General features: G+C 40.7%; 1 protein-coding gene across 1 annotated transcript; it reads left to right on the top strand.

Moving 5' to 3' along the window:
• Positions 1–8,684: 8,684 nt before the first annotated feature.
• LOC113014511 (G2/M phase-specific E3 ubiquitin-protein ligase-like) lies at positions 8,685–15,910 on the top strand. Its single transcript, XM_026156095.1, has 13 exons — positions 8,685–8,972; positions 9,633–9,769; positions 10,034–10,340; positions 10,987–11,069; positions 11,256–11,308; positions 11,596–11,638; positions 12,793–12,863; positions 13,065–13,154; positions 13,278–13,588; positions 13,704–13,882; positions 14,177–14,346; positions 14,876–15,090; positions 15,190–15,910. Exons 1-13 carry the CDS (start codon positions 8,783–8,785, stop codon positions 15,423–15,425), a joined length of 2,085 nt encoding a protein of 694 aa, XP_026011880.1. The 5' UTR covers positions 8,685–8,782; the 3' UTR covers positions 15,426–15,910.
• The last annotated feature ends 375 nt before the right edge of the window (positions 15,911–16,285 follow it).

Here is a 16,285-nt window from a genome sequence, read left to right as displayed (position 1 = left end):
TTTTAATCATGATAACGATCTGGGCTTTCAACGATCATTAAAAATGACTGAGCCTATTATTAGCACCTCCCTCATGCTTTACTCTCGCGCTACTCCGTGTGGCAAATCGAGCGCACTTCTCTGCATTTCGAACACGCGTCACAACAATTAAGAGGACCCGAGGGAAGCTCGGAAAGCTAAGCAGAAGTTATTTGGAGAGGAGAGTGACTGCTATTGGTTGAAAAGAGAGGTAAAAAAAACTTCAGTGGTGTGGAAACATTATGGGCTCGCGGAGTCAGACGTGGATCAAGTAGACACAGTGTGTAAACTTTGCTACGGTGTAGTAGCTGCACCACAGAGCAACACTGCAAAGTTCACTAAACATAGATGTTTACATTTTTCATTTATTTCTTATATTGCAAACATTTGCACTGTTATCAGTATTTGCACACTATTTTATGTTATTTTTTAAAGTCATTATTCAATACATTGTTATTGTTAACCCTTTAAAGCCAGTCAGAGCAGCATGCTCCGTTTTGCGTAACTATTTTTAAATCCCTGTAGAACCTGAACCGCGTAAGCTAGCGCAATAATTTGTTTTGCATATGAAACCAGAGGAGTTGTACTTACATCTTATGCCATCAGCTTGTCCTCGGTCACGGTTTCCTTCCACATAAAGCATTGCAAAAATTGCATAAAAAGCGCTTGCAGGAACAAAAACATAATATTCCAGAAACACGCTTTGCCGATCCGATCAGCTGTTCATAACACTTTCCACATTGAAACAGACGTCAGCGCGAACTATCGCATGTCCGCCATTTCCTGGCCGAAACCGGAAGTGACATCATTTTTCACGGAAAATGTAGTTTTTTACTTGTAGGCCTTAAAAGCCTATACTGGTAAGTCATGTTTGACTTTTCTGAATAGTTTCTGGGATGCTTAGAACTCGAATTGCACTGCTGGAAATAGTTTATTTTGATGCACAAGCTATTTTCTTTGCAACTTTGTATCATAGGATTGTTTTTTTGTTTTTCCTGCAGTATATAAAAATTGCTGTATCTCCAAAATAAAACTATGAAGACACTCAAAATAAGTTTCCTTTTGTTGTAAACTATTTTTTGCAACTTTTTTGTATTTAAAGTTTTGAGGGATAAACCTCTTAAATTTCTCCAAGTAGAAATATATATAAAAAAAACAAAAACAATTTTCAAATTTTTTGTAGTTTATTGCACTTTTTTGCAATTAATGTAGTTACTATAGACTTAATGCATACATATTATTAAAATATGGGCTATAACAGTTGTATTGATGTATAGCAACTTGAAATGCTCCCACAAATGGCACTACAACATGTAAAAAAATAATATAAGCTCTGGCTGACTTGGTTCTATGGTAGGTCTTAAAGGGTTAAATAAATATCGTCAAATAATCGAGATCTCAGTTTCAGTGAAAATAATCATGATCATCATTTTGGCCATAATCGAGCAGCCCTAATAATGTTTTTGACATTACTGAGTGGCTTCCTCTCACTCTCCATGGTACTCATAGCCATTGATCAGTGGTCATTGATCAATGGTTTTTGATAATTGGTTGTTGATCAATGATCATGAAAATTTGCATATTAATGATCAAGAAACTGAGAGATGACACTCTCATCTGAAACTCCAAGTCCAGTTGCATTTTTTTTCCCAAGCTCCTTAGACTACAATGACCTGAATGACTAAGAACCTAGACAGATATTCTGCTTAGTGGTGTCACTACTCATGGTTGCATTGTCCACATCACAGGCGAGGGATATCATTACCAGTATTGGGTAAGTTATTTTAAATTAGTAACTTACTTACATTACTAGTTACTTCTCTCAAAAGTACCTCAGTTACTTCAAGTTACTCGTTACTTTCAAAGTAACTAGTTACTAGGGAAAGTAACTTTGGTTTTACTCAGAATTCTCTTGTTAATGTGTTGCTTCCCTAACTGGATACCCAGCAAGATTGCCAGTCTTCTAGCTTGCTTATGTGTTAGGACTATCCTGCCACAAGTGCACTGTGCCACCTACCAACAGAAAGAAAAAAATAATGTGCATATTTCCACGAGAGAAATCCTATGCCTGGACTGTCATCGACTGCCGCCATGATTCTAGCCCTGTGTCACAGCGTCACGTGCGCTTTTTACATCCAACACGAAAACTGCAGTCGTGGTGCTTTCGATTGTACTCAGAACTCGGAAATTCTGCCTTCTGTTGAAAACATGCAGTTCTTTGAATCTTTGGGCTGAAGGAGGGACAATACTCGGTGTATCAATGCTCAATCAACAATCATTTATTTGCATACAATTCAACAATAAGAGCATTACAACGTCCGGACGGGAGAGATGCTACCAGAGGGTCAGGCACATGTCTCAAAATGGTGACGGGTTGCTCAGCTTTTTATAGTCTCTAGTGGCCCCCAGCTAGTCGTAAAAGCCAAAACATCACATTTTTTCTCTGTTACCGCGCCTAAGTTATGACCTCGGCAGTTGTTTCTCTGCTTTCTGTAAGGTGGGGGTGTGGAATGTGGTCTGTCTATCTCCCCTGTCTTAGACACAGAGTCTCCTGCTTACAACCTTCTCTTCATGATTCAACAATTAAGCATGTCAAGAAAACAGTGTAACACATTCCCAGCAGATCAAGGATACAGAGTGATGCACATTTATCTAATGAACTAATATGTGAATATGTTCTGTTAACTCAAAAGTATAATGAGAACTAAACTACATACAGATCACACACTCTATTTTAAAGGGTATAATATGATCTACAGCAGTATTCTAATTCAACTACTTTGATTACATATATAAGGTAACATATAATAACAGAATAATATCACACTTCCGAGTTGGAAGATGTAGGTAACACCAGACTGCAGATGAGCTACATACAGGGCTGGACTGGGACATAAAATCGGCCCGGGCGTTTTGACTAGAGACTGGCCCACCATTATAGGAAAAACCATAAAGCCTTTGAATGAAAACAAACGCTGTTGTGACAGTGATGTACACTGCATCTCCAAGGTATCCCATTACCCTTTATTAACAAAGCAGCTCCACTACTGCTCATAGGCTCTGATCATACCCACCTTATTACGCCTATTGCAGCAGTTAGACATGGACCATTTGGATCTCCTGCAGCAGTGAAAACCCACTTAGGATGGACACTCCAAGATCTGATCACAGACTTCCAACCCCAGAGGAGTCCCGTGCATGCCCGGTGTTTGTTAACATCTTCCAGTTCAGGTTCAGGAGAACCGCTCCAACACATCGTTGTGTCCACTGATGGCTCTGAATCCGTTCAGCCACCTCCTACTCTACCATCAGCAGTATCTACGTCGTCACCTGCAGTGCCACTAACACCAGTTCCACCGCCTGTGGCTGCCATTCCGCCAGTGGTCAGGGCACCGTCTGCTCCTGCATCACCTGGTCCTGCCTCTGCCAAGCCCCGTATATTGCCCCCAGTGCCCGCAAAACTGCCCGACCGTCTGCAGGTATGTGCCTGCAGCTGCATCCCACGCGGTCGGCAGCTGGACCTGCTTTGCCACCACCGCTGGCTACATGGTCGGCCCCCTGAACTGTTTGGCCTGCGTTGTCAACCTTCGGGTCGACCCCCTGATATGTTTTGCCTGTAGGGAAAGTAGCACACCTCCGAAAGAAGTTGTAGTGCAGGATAGAAACTATCAGACCTAGAGAATGTCTGATTCACCTGCCCCCACTTCCTGAAAAAGATTGACTCTAACCCTTTCAACATATTTCTCACTAGAAATATGGGGGCGGCTGTTGTAAAGGCTCACCTTTCAGCATACTCACTTCACCAGATGCACCTTGTTTCTTTTCCTCACCTTTGATTGGGTGTGGTGCTTTCCCTTAAATTGCATTCACCTGTCACTCGTTATATTAGGACTGCACTCACCTACAGCTCACTCTTTCTTCACTCCCACATGGGGTGGCAGCTGAGAGATAGCAGTCCATGTGTGTCTTTTCTTTTGGTCATTATACAATAAAATGAAAAACCCTGCAAGTGATTACTGACTGTTCATTCTCATTCTGACCGGATGAGCCCATGATGGTAACAATCTCCAACCTCCTCTGAACTTTCCTCCAAAACAGTACCAGTACAGTCTGTGACTTCGGCATGTGCAGTAACACATTCCATGAAGGCATTATAGTATGGTTGTAGTACCAGAGATTAGTTCAGCAGAAGGTAACAGTGTGTGTCCTTCGTCCTTGCCTTCTGATCTGTTGTCTGTGTCTCAAGCAGATTTAACAGTGGAACAGCAAGCTTATCCTTCATTAAAATAATTTGTTCAATCATGCTGTGACATCATCCAAGCTGGGAAAAGATCATCCGGTATATGATCATCCAGTATATGTTCTTCACCATGGTATACTCACAAAGAGGTGGTTTCCTCATGAGAAAGATCTGACTGGGTTGTGTTGCTGAATAAGTATAGACAGTCTGTACTATATAGTAGTACTGTAGCTGGGATAAAAAAGAAGACCAAAACCAGTCTAGTGTTAGACATTTTTTCTGGCCAAAGTGTGGCCAATTCTGTTTACACTCACACAAGAGAAAACAAATCCTTTAACTATTCCTTTCATCAGTCAGCCATTTCAACATCTGGTCATACAACATGTGGGTCCTCTGCCTCCTTAAAGGTCTATTTATGTGTTTTTCTTGACTGTAATCAGTGTTGGGGAGTAACGGAATACATGTACTATTACTATATATTTAAAATACAAAATATGAGTGTAGCCCGGATGGGAATTTGGGAGTAGATACTCGTAATTCCCATGGACTTAAACGCCACAGTAACATAAGGTGTTCACAACTAATGTTATGTGATGTAACTGTACCCTGAATGTAATTTGCCCTGTAATATGTCACAAGGTAAATACAGGTAATTAGAGCAATGAAACTGTTATGTTATACATAAAGTATTATTTTATGGTATGTAACTCTGAAGAGAGTTAAAATATTGTTCAGAGTTCTAATTTTCTGGAGGCCCGTGAAGGTAGCATGAAATGGGACCTGTGTATCTGTTGCAATGGAGGAAGAGAACGGCATGGAGAGATGCACGAGGTTAGCTAAACCAAAGTGAGAGACTCAGCTAGTTTTACTGAGGTTAACTAGCACAAAAGAGTGTATTACTAGAAAGCTAACCGTGGGAGAGCTTCGCAACAGAATGTGGGTGAAGTGACTTTTTGTTTCAACGGTCACACCACCGTGTAAAACTGTGTTTCCAGCTACGACTGCCGAGGCTAAAGGCTAGCCCGGATTGCTTGGCTGCGCCACGGAGGCAGCTGCTATGGAATGTCGGAGAGCTGGACAGTGACTGGCTAACGCGCTGTAGCAGAGACAGCATCCGGTCCGCAGGGAGAGCGGAGAGTGGATTTAGTTTGGGACTGGTGAACGGCAACCTACCGAGCAACTGAACTGTAAGTTGGACTTTCGTGCTCTTACTGGGGAGATGAAGATTTTTCTCCATCGTCCGCCGTGAGCAGCAAACAGGCCTGCAACAAGTGTGAATGTGAGTGTGTGTGGAGCCCATGTGTGAATATTGTGGATCTAGTGGATTATATAGCATATTTTTGAGTGTATATTAGTGAGTCACTTACCAAGAGGTGATAACATAATTTGTGTTGTTTAACATAATTTCAAAGGGAATTATTTCATTTACACGGCATGTTTCATTTGTTTATGAAGCTGGATATCATTTGAGTTAAGAAAAGGGTGTGTTGTACATTACTTTCAGTAAACGTTTGGTTTGTGTTAAAGAGTTGTCTGGGGTTGATTCTTTTACTACTGGTTAAGTCTAACTTGCAGGCAAAGGTTTACTGATAGTTTCCCCGATTCCTGTCTATACCAGAACCTTTTGTGGTATCTAGGCTGTAACGAACCTAACACCCCACCTAGGGGGTCCAAACTGAGGTAAGTGGATTTAGACTCAGTATCACGGGTGGGGTGCTACATAAAATGGAGGCACCGCTGGGATAAAGACTGGTAGTAATTAGTATTAACTTGTGACCCTTCCTTCCCCCCCCCCATCTCCAGCTGCCTCCCTCTTCCCACTCCACCACAACCACCCACACATGCAGGGCCTTGGAGTAGGGGTATGTCACCAGGGTGCAGAGGAGGCTACCCTGTCCCCTTCTAGCTTCCTCTGCCTCAATTTTATCCCACAACTTAGACATTCACATTGCTCACACTCTCATTACACATACATATAGGATCTTCGGGGTGGGCACGATACACGGAATCCAAAGTACCATCAGGGTGTACACCTCACCCCTGGCGTCGTTGCCCACCCCTCAATTTTAAATACACGTAGACATTGAGGGCTAGCAGGAGGGGCTATGCGCTTACCTGCTGCTCTCTGGCAGGTAGCTCCATGCCCTCCTGGGTTTTAATTGCACCTTAGAACACACATGCATCAATACTACAATGAGCGGGCGGAGGGAGGTTTGGAGTCTTCTCTCACCCCCATTCTCTGCGACCTGCTAGAGCGGGGGGGCTAGGAGGAGGAGTTGGCCATCCGACTGCGGTCTGGAGTGTGGGGCCTCCCTGCTGCTGCGGAGTCGGGGCGGTCTGCCTCTCCCCACCGCAGGGAAAAGTGTAACACCACCTGGGTCTGGGTGCAGTTCCCCCCTCCAGGGGCAAGGGTACCTAGACCCGGTTCGTAGAGTACGCTTGGGGAGTGTGATCGTGTGTACAGCGTCTCTTCATGTCTGTCTCCACGTTGGTTGAGTGTGGAGTAAGTGCATATGAGAGCATGAGGGTGGGAATGGATGTTTGTATCTGTGTGTGCCTGTATGTCTGTGTCTATATGTCAGGTTGGGTGTCAGACGCCACCTCTCTGGGGACATCTCAGGCCCTCCAAGGTATGGAGGTCTATCTCCCCCCACCACCACTTCCCCTGCCAGTGGCGGACTCCCTCAGATATCGGTGCGTTGGTGGTTCTTTGTGTCTGGGGATGGGCATCCAGGTACACACCGGCTCACTCCTTGGCGGCCGCTTATCGGGGCCTGGAGCCTGGGGCTCGCTCGGGCCACTTCGGAGGTGGGGTGCCCCCGGCCTCTCGGCCTGGGGCTCGGTCACTCAGGCACAGCTGGCTGCCGGCGGAACTCACGGGCGCGTCACTGCAGCTACCCCGGGCTTCTGCTCCGCGGCTGCTGAGTGAACCCTCATCTGGGACTCTCCTCAGCTCTTTCTGGGACAGTGGCGCGGCTGCCCCTCTGTTAGTCTTCCTTGGTCTCTTGTTTTTTGGGGGCCTCTGGATGTCTGGAGTTTTGATCTCCTCGTACCTGCTTCATGCCCTGGAGGACGGGGCTGTGGCCCCCCCCCCACAACCTCTAGCAGATCATTACATGAAGGAACCTTTTAAAAAAAACAAAAAACAAGCGCGTCCATGCTCACAGGTGTACACACGGGTGATCACACCCACAAACTACACCCTTTTTGGCTCCTACCTCAAAGCACACTGTGTTCTGTTGATCTTATGTGCTGCACAATAATGCTTAATATTTAGTATTTACTGTCATATTCCCATATATCATTGTGATGTTGTTTATTCTATTACTCTTGTTCTCTTCTGCTTGTTTTCTTTTTTCTTTCTCAACAGGTGATCCAGGTGATCGATATATGCTTTTTTTTTTCTTTTCTTTCTTTTTTTTTTTCCTTCCCATTCTGTTGGTTTTTGTTTTTTGCCCTTCTCCCCCGTCCCCCTTCTCAGCTGTTTCTCTTTCCCTCTTTCTTTCTCCCCTTCTTTCCTCCAGTCAAGTCTTTCCCGTATTCAGCAAGTGAAAATAAAATAAACAATAAAAGGTGAATCAAATGGACCATTATGGCAAGGCTGGGATGGTCAATTTGGTAAAGTAAATCCGTTGGGCATCTTTCATTGCCTTTAGACAATAATTCTGATGGCAAAAGAGCCAAACGGGACAGGCAAAAAAACTCCAAAAAAACAAAAAAAAAAACTTGTGACCCAGACAACCCTTAAAGAGAGAGTGATTTGAAATTATAGTAAGTTAAAGCAGAGCAAAATCAGTTTGTGTTTGGTATTGTGTTACACTATACACATACAGTAAGATTCACACACCCAGCACCAAGAAATGGCTCAGTTACAGCACTGGTGTAAAGGAGAAGGCCTTAACCCTTCGCATGCCATACTACTTAAAGATGTTTCTACGGTGGCCCTGAAGTGCAAATCACACCAACAAATTGCTAAACACAACAACAAAATTGAGAGGCCCTGAAGTGCAAATCACACCAACAAATTGCTAAACACAACAACAAAATCGAGAAACAAAAAAACAAATGGAGAATCACAAAAACAAAACTGAGAATCACAAAAAAAAAATTGAGAAGCACAAAAACAAAATTGAGAAGCACAAAAACAAAACTGAGAATCACAAAAACAAATCAAGAAGCACAAAAACAAAAGAAGAATCACAAAAACAAATCAAGAAGCACAAAAACAAAAGAAGAATCACAAAAACAAATTAAGAAGCACAAAAACAAAAGAAGAATCACAAAAACAAATCGAGAAGCACAAAAACAAAAGAAGAATCACAACAACAAATTAAGAAGCACAAAAACAAAAGAAGAATCACAAAAACAAATCGAGAAGCACAAAAACAAAAGAAGAATCACAAAAACAAATCAAGAAGCACAAAAACAAAAGAAGAATCACAAAAACAAATTGAGAAGCACAATTACATTAAGAAAACCGGAAAGGGTAGGTACCAGTCGGCAACAGGAGACATCACTGATTGGATGTCCGATCTGTTCGTCTTTGGAACCGGAAGTTACTCTGCCTGTGGCGCATTTCGTTTGAAGAAGAACGGCGGAATGTTTTGTCCTAGCTGTGGGAAAAAGCTGGTTGAGGAGTCGCCGAACTTTTGCAGCGGCTGTGGCGAGAGGCTTTATCACGCATCTTGCATCGGAGACACTTCACTCCCATCGAGTAAGTTAATAAGCATAATAAAATGTTTGTTATTTATTGATTTATTAGCCTAGCGTTAGCTGTTTCCAGCCCATAGCAGACCAGAGGGCTGTTCCACTAAGCGAGCTCAGAAAATCGAGGCTCATTTGAAAATGCACGCAGTTGTCAAAATGACTGCTCAAGACCTTTCTAGTAGTGAAGGTTTGAGGGCAGTTCTAGTGTTAACAAACCTCGCAGCTAGGGTGCCACGGACCAGACTTGTCCACAAGCATATTGCATAATGAATGAGCAGAAAGACTGCAGGTTAGCCTCGTTCCTGGAACCGAATTTGGGGCAATCGAGCCTGGATTTTCAGAGTGAGCCTGGCTTTTGGGATTAGCTTGCTTCGTGGAACAGTCCTCTGAGCATTTCCACAACTGAAACGATAATAAATTAGTTCATTTATTATGTTTGGTTAACTTTAGGAACTAACCCTATTATGTGTCTATACATTAAAACTTACTGGTGTAGAATTGTATTGGTCAATAGTATCAGTTGCATTGTCATTCCTTGGTAGAAATTTTCTAGTGAGATTATTCAGTGTTGTCCTTATTTGCGTGTTGTGTGGACAATGGAATGTTACATGAATGAATGTCTTTAATGTGTGACATTGTAGTACATTTTTCCTTTGTTTCCCTTTAGCATCACAGACTACCTCAAACTGCCCGACTCCAACCTTCAGCACCTTCATAGAATACAGAAAAAAGAAAAATGAAGAGAGGCAAAAGTTTTCTGAAGGGAGGAAGGGCTTAAAGAAAAAGGAAAAAAGAAAGGTTCAGGTAGTTTGGCTAGCTCAGTCTGAAAACAAGTTGAGGTTAATTTTCTAATGACATTCTTTTGTTATTCCTTAGGGGAGTTGTGTAAAAAATGTTCAGTGTAGTAAAGCTATCCAGAATAAGAACAATTGTTTACGAGTAATTGTACATTTAGGTTGTCAGGAAGATCCCTCTTTAGCAGTTAATAAATATTCAAGTTTGAATAGATCTGCTTAGAGTCATATTAGTATCTACTTGGCCCATTGTTCATGTGTTTTTTCCTTACAGATAAATGTCGGCTTGATGACCATAAAAAAGGGTGGTTTGAAGCCATACCGTGGAAAAACAATTTTCCTAACAACAGACCCTGACGCTACTGCCACAAGTCTGCTCAATCAAGCTGTTAAAAAAATGAAGGACTTTAACAAAGATCTAAAAGATGGACCTTTCCTTCTTCTGTATCCGGATGGCACTGAGGTCATTACTGTCCCTGGAACACAAAGACCATTTACACTTGAGGCTTATAAGGCTGAAGTTGGCAAGCCTTATCAAAGAATCACTGTTTTCATCTGCTTGAAGAGTGACTTTGAAGATGGTAAGCTGCTAATGTTTGTTTTGATTTTGACACACATTCCCTTAGTTTCAACAACTGCTAATTTTGAAATTGTAAAATGATAACATTACGCATAAAGCACGCAAGTCAATAGCATACCTACATTAAAATGGTGAATGGCCTGTATTTGATATAGCAACTTCTAGGGTTCTACAACCCCCCCAAGACACTTCACAACAAAACCAGTCATTCACCCATACACATTCACACACTGCTGGTGATTAGCTACAATGTGGACACAACTGTCCTGGGACTCACTGACTGAAGCAAGGCTGCTGTACACAGATGCCACCTATCCCTCCCACTACCACCACCTGGCATGGAGGGTGAAGTGTCTTGCCCAAGGACACAACGACTGTGACAGACTGAGCAGGGCTCAAACCTTCAACCTTTTGATTACAGGGCGGGCTTTTAACTCCTCTGCCACCATTGCTGCCTAAATTAGCTTGTATATGTTATGTTTCTTCCTGGAAACATGAAATTCAGCCATTTTTGGATCTACTGAGTCATGATTTTTAAATGCTAACTTTATGCCTTTCGTATTAATCTATTATTCATGATCAAATAAAGTTTCATACATTAGTATGAATTTAGTTTGCTTAGCTTGATTTGTTTTCATGTTTTGTAGTTGGAGAAAACTCAGACTTGTCTGACTCTGACCCCGAGATTGTTATTAAAAGGCCCTCTGAGTTTGATCTTGCTGATACACTGGTAAGTACAATTTAAATTTTTTTTATAGAGTTTTCTTGTTGTTTAGCCACCACCATTTGCCTCAGTTCAGTAAAACAGTTAATAGTTAAATGTGAAATACATTTTGTGTGTGTGTGCGTGCGTGCGTGCGTGCGTGCGTGCGTGCGTGCGTGCTTGCTCGCGTGCGTGTGTTTGTTTTTGTTTCAGCCATGGGAACTTCAACATGAAAGCAGTCCTTTACAGAAAGCGGCAGAATATGAGTAAGTGATATTTTAAGAACATGTAATCTTTTACTGTTTTTTGCCTAAACTTTTGTATTAATGACATATACACTTTTGTCAAGGTTAAAGGTTCAAGGTTCTTTTTTTGTCACATGCATAGTTATACAAGTATAACACACAGTCATTCATTCTGTATATGGTTTTTGGAACATGGACTACATAATACTTGTATTGCTTGTTTGTTAATCAAGATGCTTAAATATTTTCAAAGTGTCAATTAATATTTTCACAGTACACAACAATAATGCTTTTCTTTGTTCTCTAAGGAAGCGTGCTGGGGATCTTGTGCTTGCTAATGAAGTACAACAGGTAAAAAACTATTTTATTAGTAAAACAGTGCAGCAGACAATCTCCACCGCCTTTACTTTGCAATTAGATGACGATTCACTGTTTGCTTATTACATTCATTGTTATTATACAATGCATTTCACATCATCAATTTTCATACTATCAATAGATTATAACATTCACCCCTTAAAGGTACACTAAGTGAAATAATCACAAAGCAGTCTAATGTCTCAATCATGTTGGAAGGAAGGTTACATTGAAACTAACTGTGTATGACTCGTCTTTGTCATCTAGAATCTTCTGGCGCTGATCCGTAGCCATGAAACTCATGGAACGGGAGGAGGGAGAGTCACTCGTTTGTTTATAAAGATAGACTGTAGTACACAAATTTGACCACAGGATTTCTTATTTCATTCTTACTTACTGTACCTTTAGATAATCTATTGGGATAGGAAACCTAAGGTACATCCATCTACTTCCGGACCATGGGTCCCATACTGCTAAAAAAATAGGAGTCTATGAGCCAATAAAAATTATTTTCTGATCCCGTTTGATGTGTATAATGGATTTAAAATATGATGTCCGTGAAGTATATAAACACATTTTGATGCCAAAAAGTGCTTAAGCGACAGGTGGCAAAGGTTATTTTATGTTTTGTTTGAAAAGACGTGGCGAAATGTAAATGTTCGTCTCACAAAATTGACATCATCGAACCAGACACAGAGAAGAGGAAAAGCTTAGTTTTGTTTAGCGAGCTTCGAATCCTTCTTCCAGGATGATGTGGAGAAAACCACTATAAATCTGGCCATGTGATAATTAGCAGCTACGCTGGGGGAGAAAAGCTTCTGAGGCGACATCATATTTGCGACATCTGACTTGTAGTCATTTTAAGGACAAATTTTTACAAGCTAACAAATCTCAAATTACATTACAGACATAGTCGAAACACAATTATTTATTATTTAAATTGAAGTACAACATATGTGTGATTCAGAGAGTAAGGCAAAGCAGACCAGAAAATAACTTTTATAGCTCCATTCACTTCCATTCATTTTTCTTTTGTTCAGGGACCCACGAGCAGACCAGAAGGGGAGGAGACTTAGGCTCCCTATATTAAAATAATTATCAATTGGTCAAATATGAATTTTCATTCATCCTCTTTTCTGTATTTCCAGGTCATAGATTTGGAAGAAGAAAACGATACAGGCACTACTGAATGCCTCACTGTCGAGAGCTCCTGTTACAGGTGCGTTGTATCTTGAGTAATTATTCCAGAGGTTTGCACAAAATATATACACACAATTATTATAAATGTATGTAGTTTGACTCTTTTACATTTGATTCTTCAGAAAAATAAATAGTAGAATCGTTCTATAAAAGTGGAACTGCATGTTTATGCATTTGTATTTTTGCATCTACACTTTGTGTACATGTTTTCACTCTGCAGAAACTACACACAGCTGTTTGAACCGATTGTGATTGATGATGAAGATCCTACTCCTAACGAAGCCAAAGCTGAGCCCCCAGAAGAACCTGTGTTAGTAATTTAAACATTTGAATCCAATTAACCGCCATCTTGTTCTGTACAAGACATCATGCAATCATGAGAGAAGTATATACACCTTTAAAAAATAAGTTTCCCTTTTTCTTTTTTTTTTAGAGACACCAATTTGGAGGCACATGAAATTATTGCAAATTTGGCACTGGAACTTGACCACAAGAAGGTCAGCAGGTTCAATATATCAAGGTCAGCTGTATGGGATGGAGCTGTTAGAGGATTTCGACGCAGCACATACTCTGACAACTACGACATGTTCATCAAGTTTAATGATGATGCTGGCAGCTTTGAAGACGGTTTGGATACAGGTGGCCCGAGGCGTGAATTCCTCACACTTCTTATGGGCAGTCTGAGAAATCGCCCCATCTTTGATGGACCTCCAGAGAGCCGTTATCTTGTATATAATTCAAGAGGTGGATGTTTTCTCCGTAATTATTACAATGGAAATTTTAATAAAAATTGGCTTATTTTTTTCATTAGCATATTTAATAGCAATTAACCATGATAATTATGTGCCCTGTATTACAGCTGCCAGGCAAGATGAGTACTTTTTAGCAGGAAAGATGATCGCTGTATCCATTGTGCATGGGGGACCAGCACCACATTTCCTCTCCAAGAACCTGGTCAACCACATCACAGGGAATCAGAGTTTCAGCGCCACTGTAGAAGATGTGCAAGATGAGGAGATCACAAAAGTTCTACATCAGGTAGAAAATTACCTAGGCTCAGGGAATGGGTTTACTTAGAAGACACTTGGGGCCAGTTTAAAAGATTAAATCAGGATAACAGTTATCCGTGTTGGATCATATCTTGAAAGTAGGTTCAAGGTAGATTCTGTAATCTGAAAGGACAGATTTCCACCTCCCAACAACACAAGTGAAATAACAAATTGATTATTTCTTTAATCCAATGTTTGAATGAATCGTAAAAGTAGTGAAAATTATTTTTGTTTTTCTTACAGTAAACCTTTTTTTTTATTTTTTTTTTTTTTTTTGTTATAGGTCCTGAAAGCTGAATCAGAGGAGTCTTTGCATAATCTTATTTTGCAAAACAGCACAATCTTCCAAACTGCTGGATGCCTCAGAAATGTCAAGCCTTGTGAGAAACAAGCATTTGTGGAGGAATACCTCAGATGGTACATCCTTGAAAGAAACCAAAGTGTCATACAACGGTAAACTCATTACTCCTTTTAAATTCAGGATGGCCAGTTGCTCATCACAGCAGCCACTGACATTTTCAGACCTTCAGATGTATATGAAAAAACTGATTCGGTAGCATCCGGTGATCTGATGAACAACAACTTAATTCCTGAGCCACTGTTGCACGCTATTAACCTTTTGACACTAGAACTCTAATTTAGTATACATTTATTGTTCACAATGACCCATAATAATGTCATGCAACATGATTAATTTTTCAGTTATTTATAAAAAGAGGTGATCCCTTTTTCGACACACTTGTTTATTCCAGTGTGAAAGCACTATTTTTTTTTTTTTAAATGCTGAAATCCCAATGAGCTCTTCTTTTTTTGCTGTCACAGTTAATTTATGAGCACTATTAATTATTTTTGTGTATGCATTTGAAATCTGTCCAAATTTATAATGAAAGATCTAGTAGGTAAAGTCATTTAAACACAATTTAGAAGACTGCAATAGTCATAGCTATAAACCAATTATTAGTTATTTGTCTATCCTTTGCAGATTTAAAGATGGACTGGAAAGTCTGAATTTTTTAAGTGCACTGCAAAAACATTCCAGTGTGCTGGCCCCACTCCTATGCTTCTCTGCAAAGGCCCTGACTGCTTCAGAACTGGAGAGCATGTTCAGACCAGATCTCAGCCCAGCAGGAAGCAACAAGCGGCATAAGGAGGTCCTAACACTTGGCTTTTGGGCAGATTATCTCCTTGATTGTGAAGGTTTGAATGGCCGTTTTTATTTGTTTATAGTTTTATGAAAGGAGAGGTAAGGAAATTAATTTTCTGTAATGTACTACAGTGTTTACTTTCTTCTTTCAGAGAAGGCAACAGCAGTGTGTCTGGAAGATTTGATGATGTTTGCCACAGGGCTGACGGCAGTTCCACCGGCAGGAATGACACCACCACCATGCATCCAGTTTTTAAGTGATTCGCCTTTTCCAGTTGCAAACACCTGTGCAAATACTCTGAAGCTACCCATCTGTGACTCATATGGCATCTTTAAGGCCAACATGGACTTTGGAATTCAAAATGCTCCAGGATTTGGATGTTCTTAAATCAGCAAGGTCATCAAGTTACAGTTACTGAGTTACCCTGTTAAGTAGTGTGCCAACGGCAGCTGAACCTAAGCAACTTCCATATTGTTAAACATTTAGTTGTTTTTTCTTAATATTGTGTATGTTGGAAAAGTGACAGAAATGCTGGACACTATTTGTAAATGGTTTTATTAAAGAAAATTGTAAATGTTTCCTTGTGGTTAAATGTTAATATTTAAATTCATGCCAGTTGCTGTATATTATGAACAATATTATATTCAATTTAGCAAGAGGGAAAGGAAACACTACTAACATTAAAAAAATGAAGGAAAAACAGAAGGGCTGGAGCACTCAAGTCCAAAGGTTTTATTAGGTGCAAAAAAAGGAAAGAAACTAACGTTTCAACACAGTGTGTGTCTTCGTCAGAGTAACTCTGACAAATGTCATTACAAACTGAAGTTCAGTTGGTATCTAAAACCCAGCTATGTCCTTCAGGGCCAAATACAGTTCTGTGGCCGATGCCCAGTCTTGTGGCTGCTGCAGTGTGTTTTGTTGTACAGCCTGTTGTAAATATTCCTCAATGTTTGGATCACCACACAATCCAACCGGTAGCCCCTCCTCGGGAAACACATCCAGTTCCCTCTCCTCAACAGCAAATCCACAGTCTCTTGAACCATATCTGCAAAATGAAAATAGAACAGTGAAGGATTTTTTGCTGACAATATGGAACTATATAAATCAACGCATGCAGTGACATGTTATAAACTGCTGTATCATACTTATGTGTAAAATTATGAATATATATTAACCAACTTAAGCAATAACAACACCTTGCATTTAGTTTGATGCAAAAGGTTAATTCATTTTGTTAAGAACTCAAA

The sequence above is a fragment of the Astatotilapia calliptera genome, chromosome 22, assembly GCF_900246225.1.
Source record: "Astatotilapia calliptera chromosome 22, fAstCal1.2, whole genome shotgun sequence".
In the NCBI taxonomy this organism is placed as follows: domain Eukaryota; kingdom Metazoa; phylum Chordata; class Actinopteri; order Cichliformes; family Cichlidae; genus Astatotilapia; species Astatotilapia calliptera.
The sequence above is the reverse complement of the archived record's forward strand: the minus strand, read 5'-3'. Positions and strand labels throughout refer to the sequence as shown.

Excerpts from the sequence above, each read along its gene's own strand:
- LOC113014511 (XM_026156095.1), top strand. The coding sequence starts at position 8,783 with ATGTCCGATCTGTTCGTCTTTGGAACCGGAAGTTACTCTGCCTGTGGC. Across the intron at positions 11,070-11,255 it reads TTGATCTTGCTGATACACTG|CCATGGGAACTTCAACATGA; the intron begins GTAAGTACAATT and ends TTTTTGTTTCAG. Across the intron at positions 13,155-13,277 it reads GAGCCCCCAGAAGAACCTGT|AGACACCAATTTGGAGGCAC; the intron begins GTTAGTAATTTA and ends TTTTTTTTTTAG.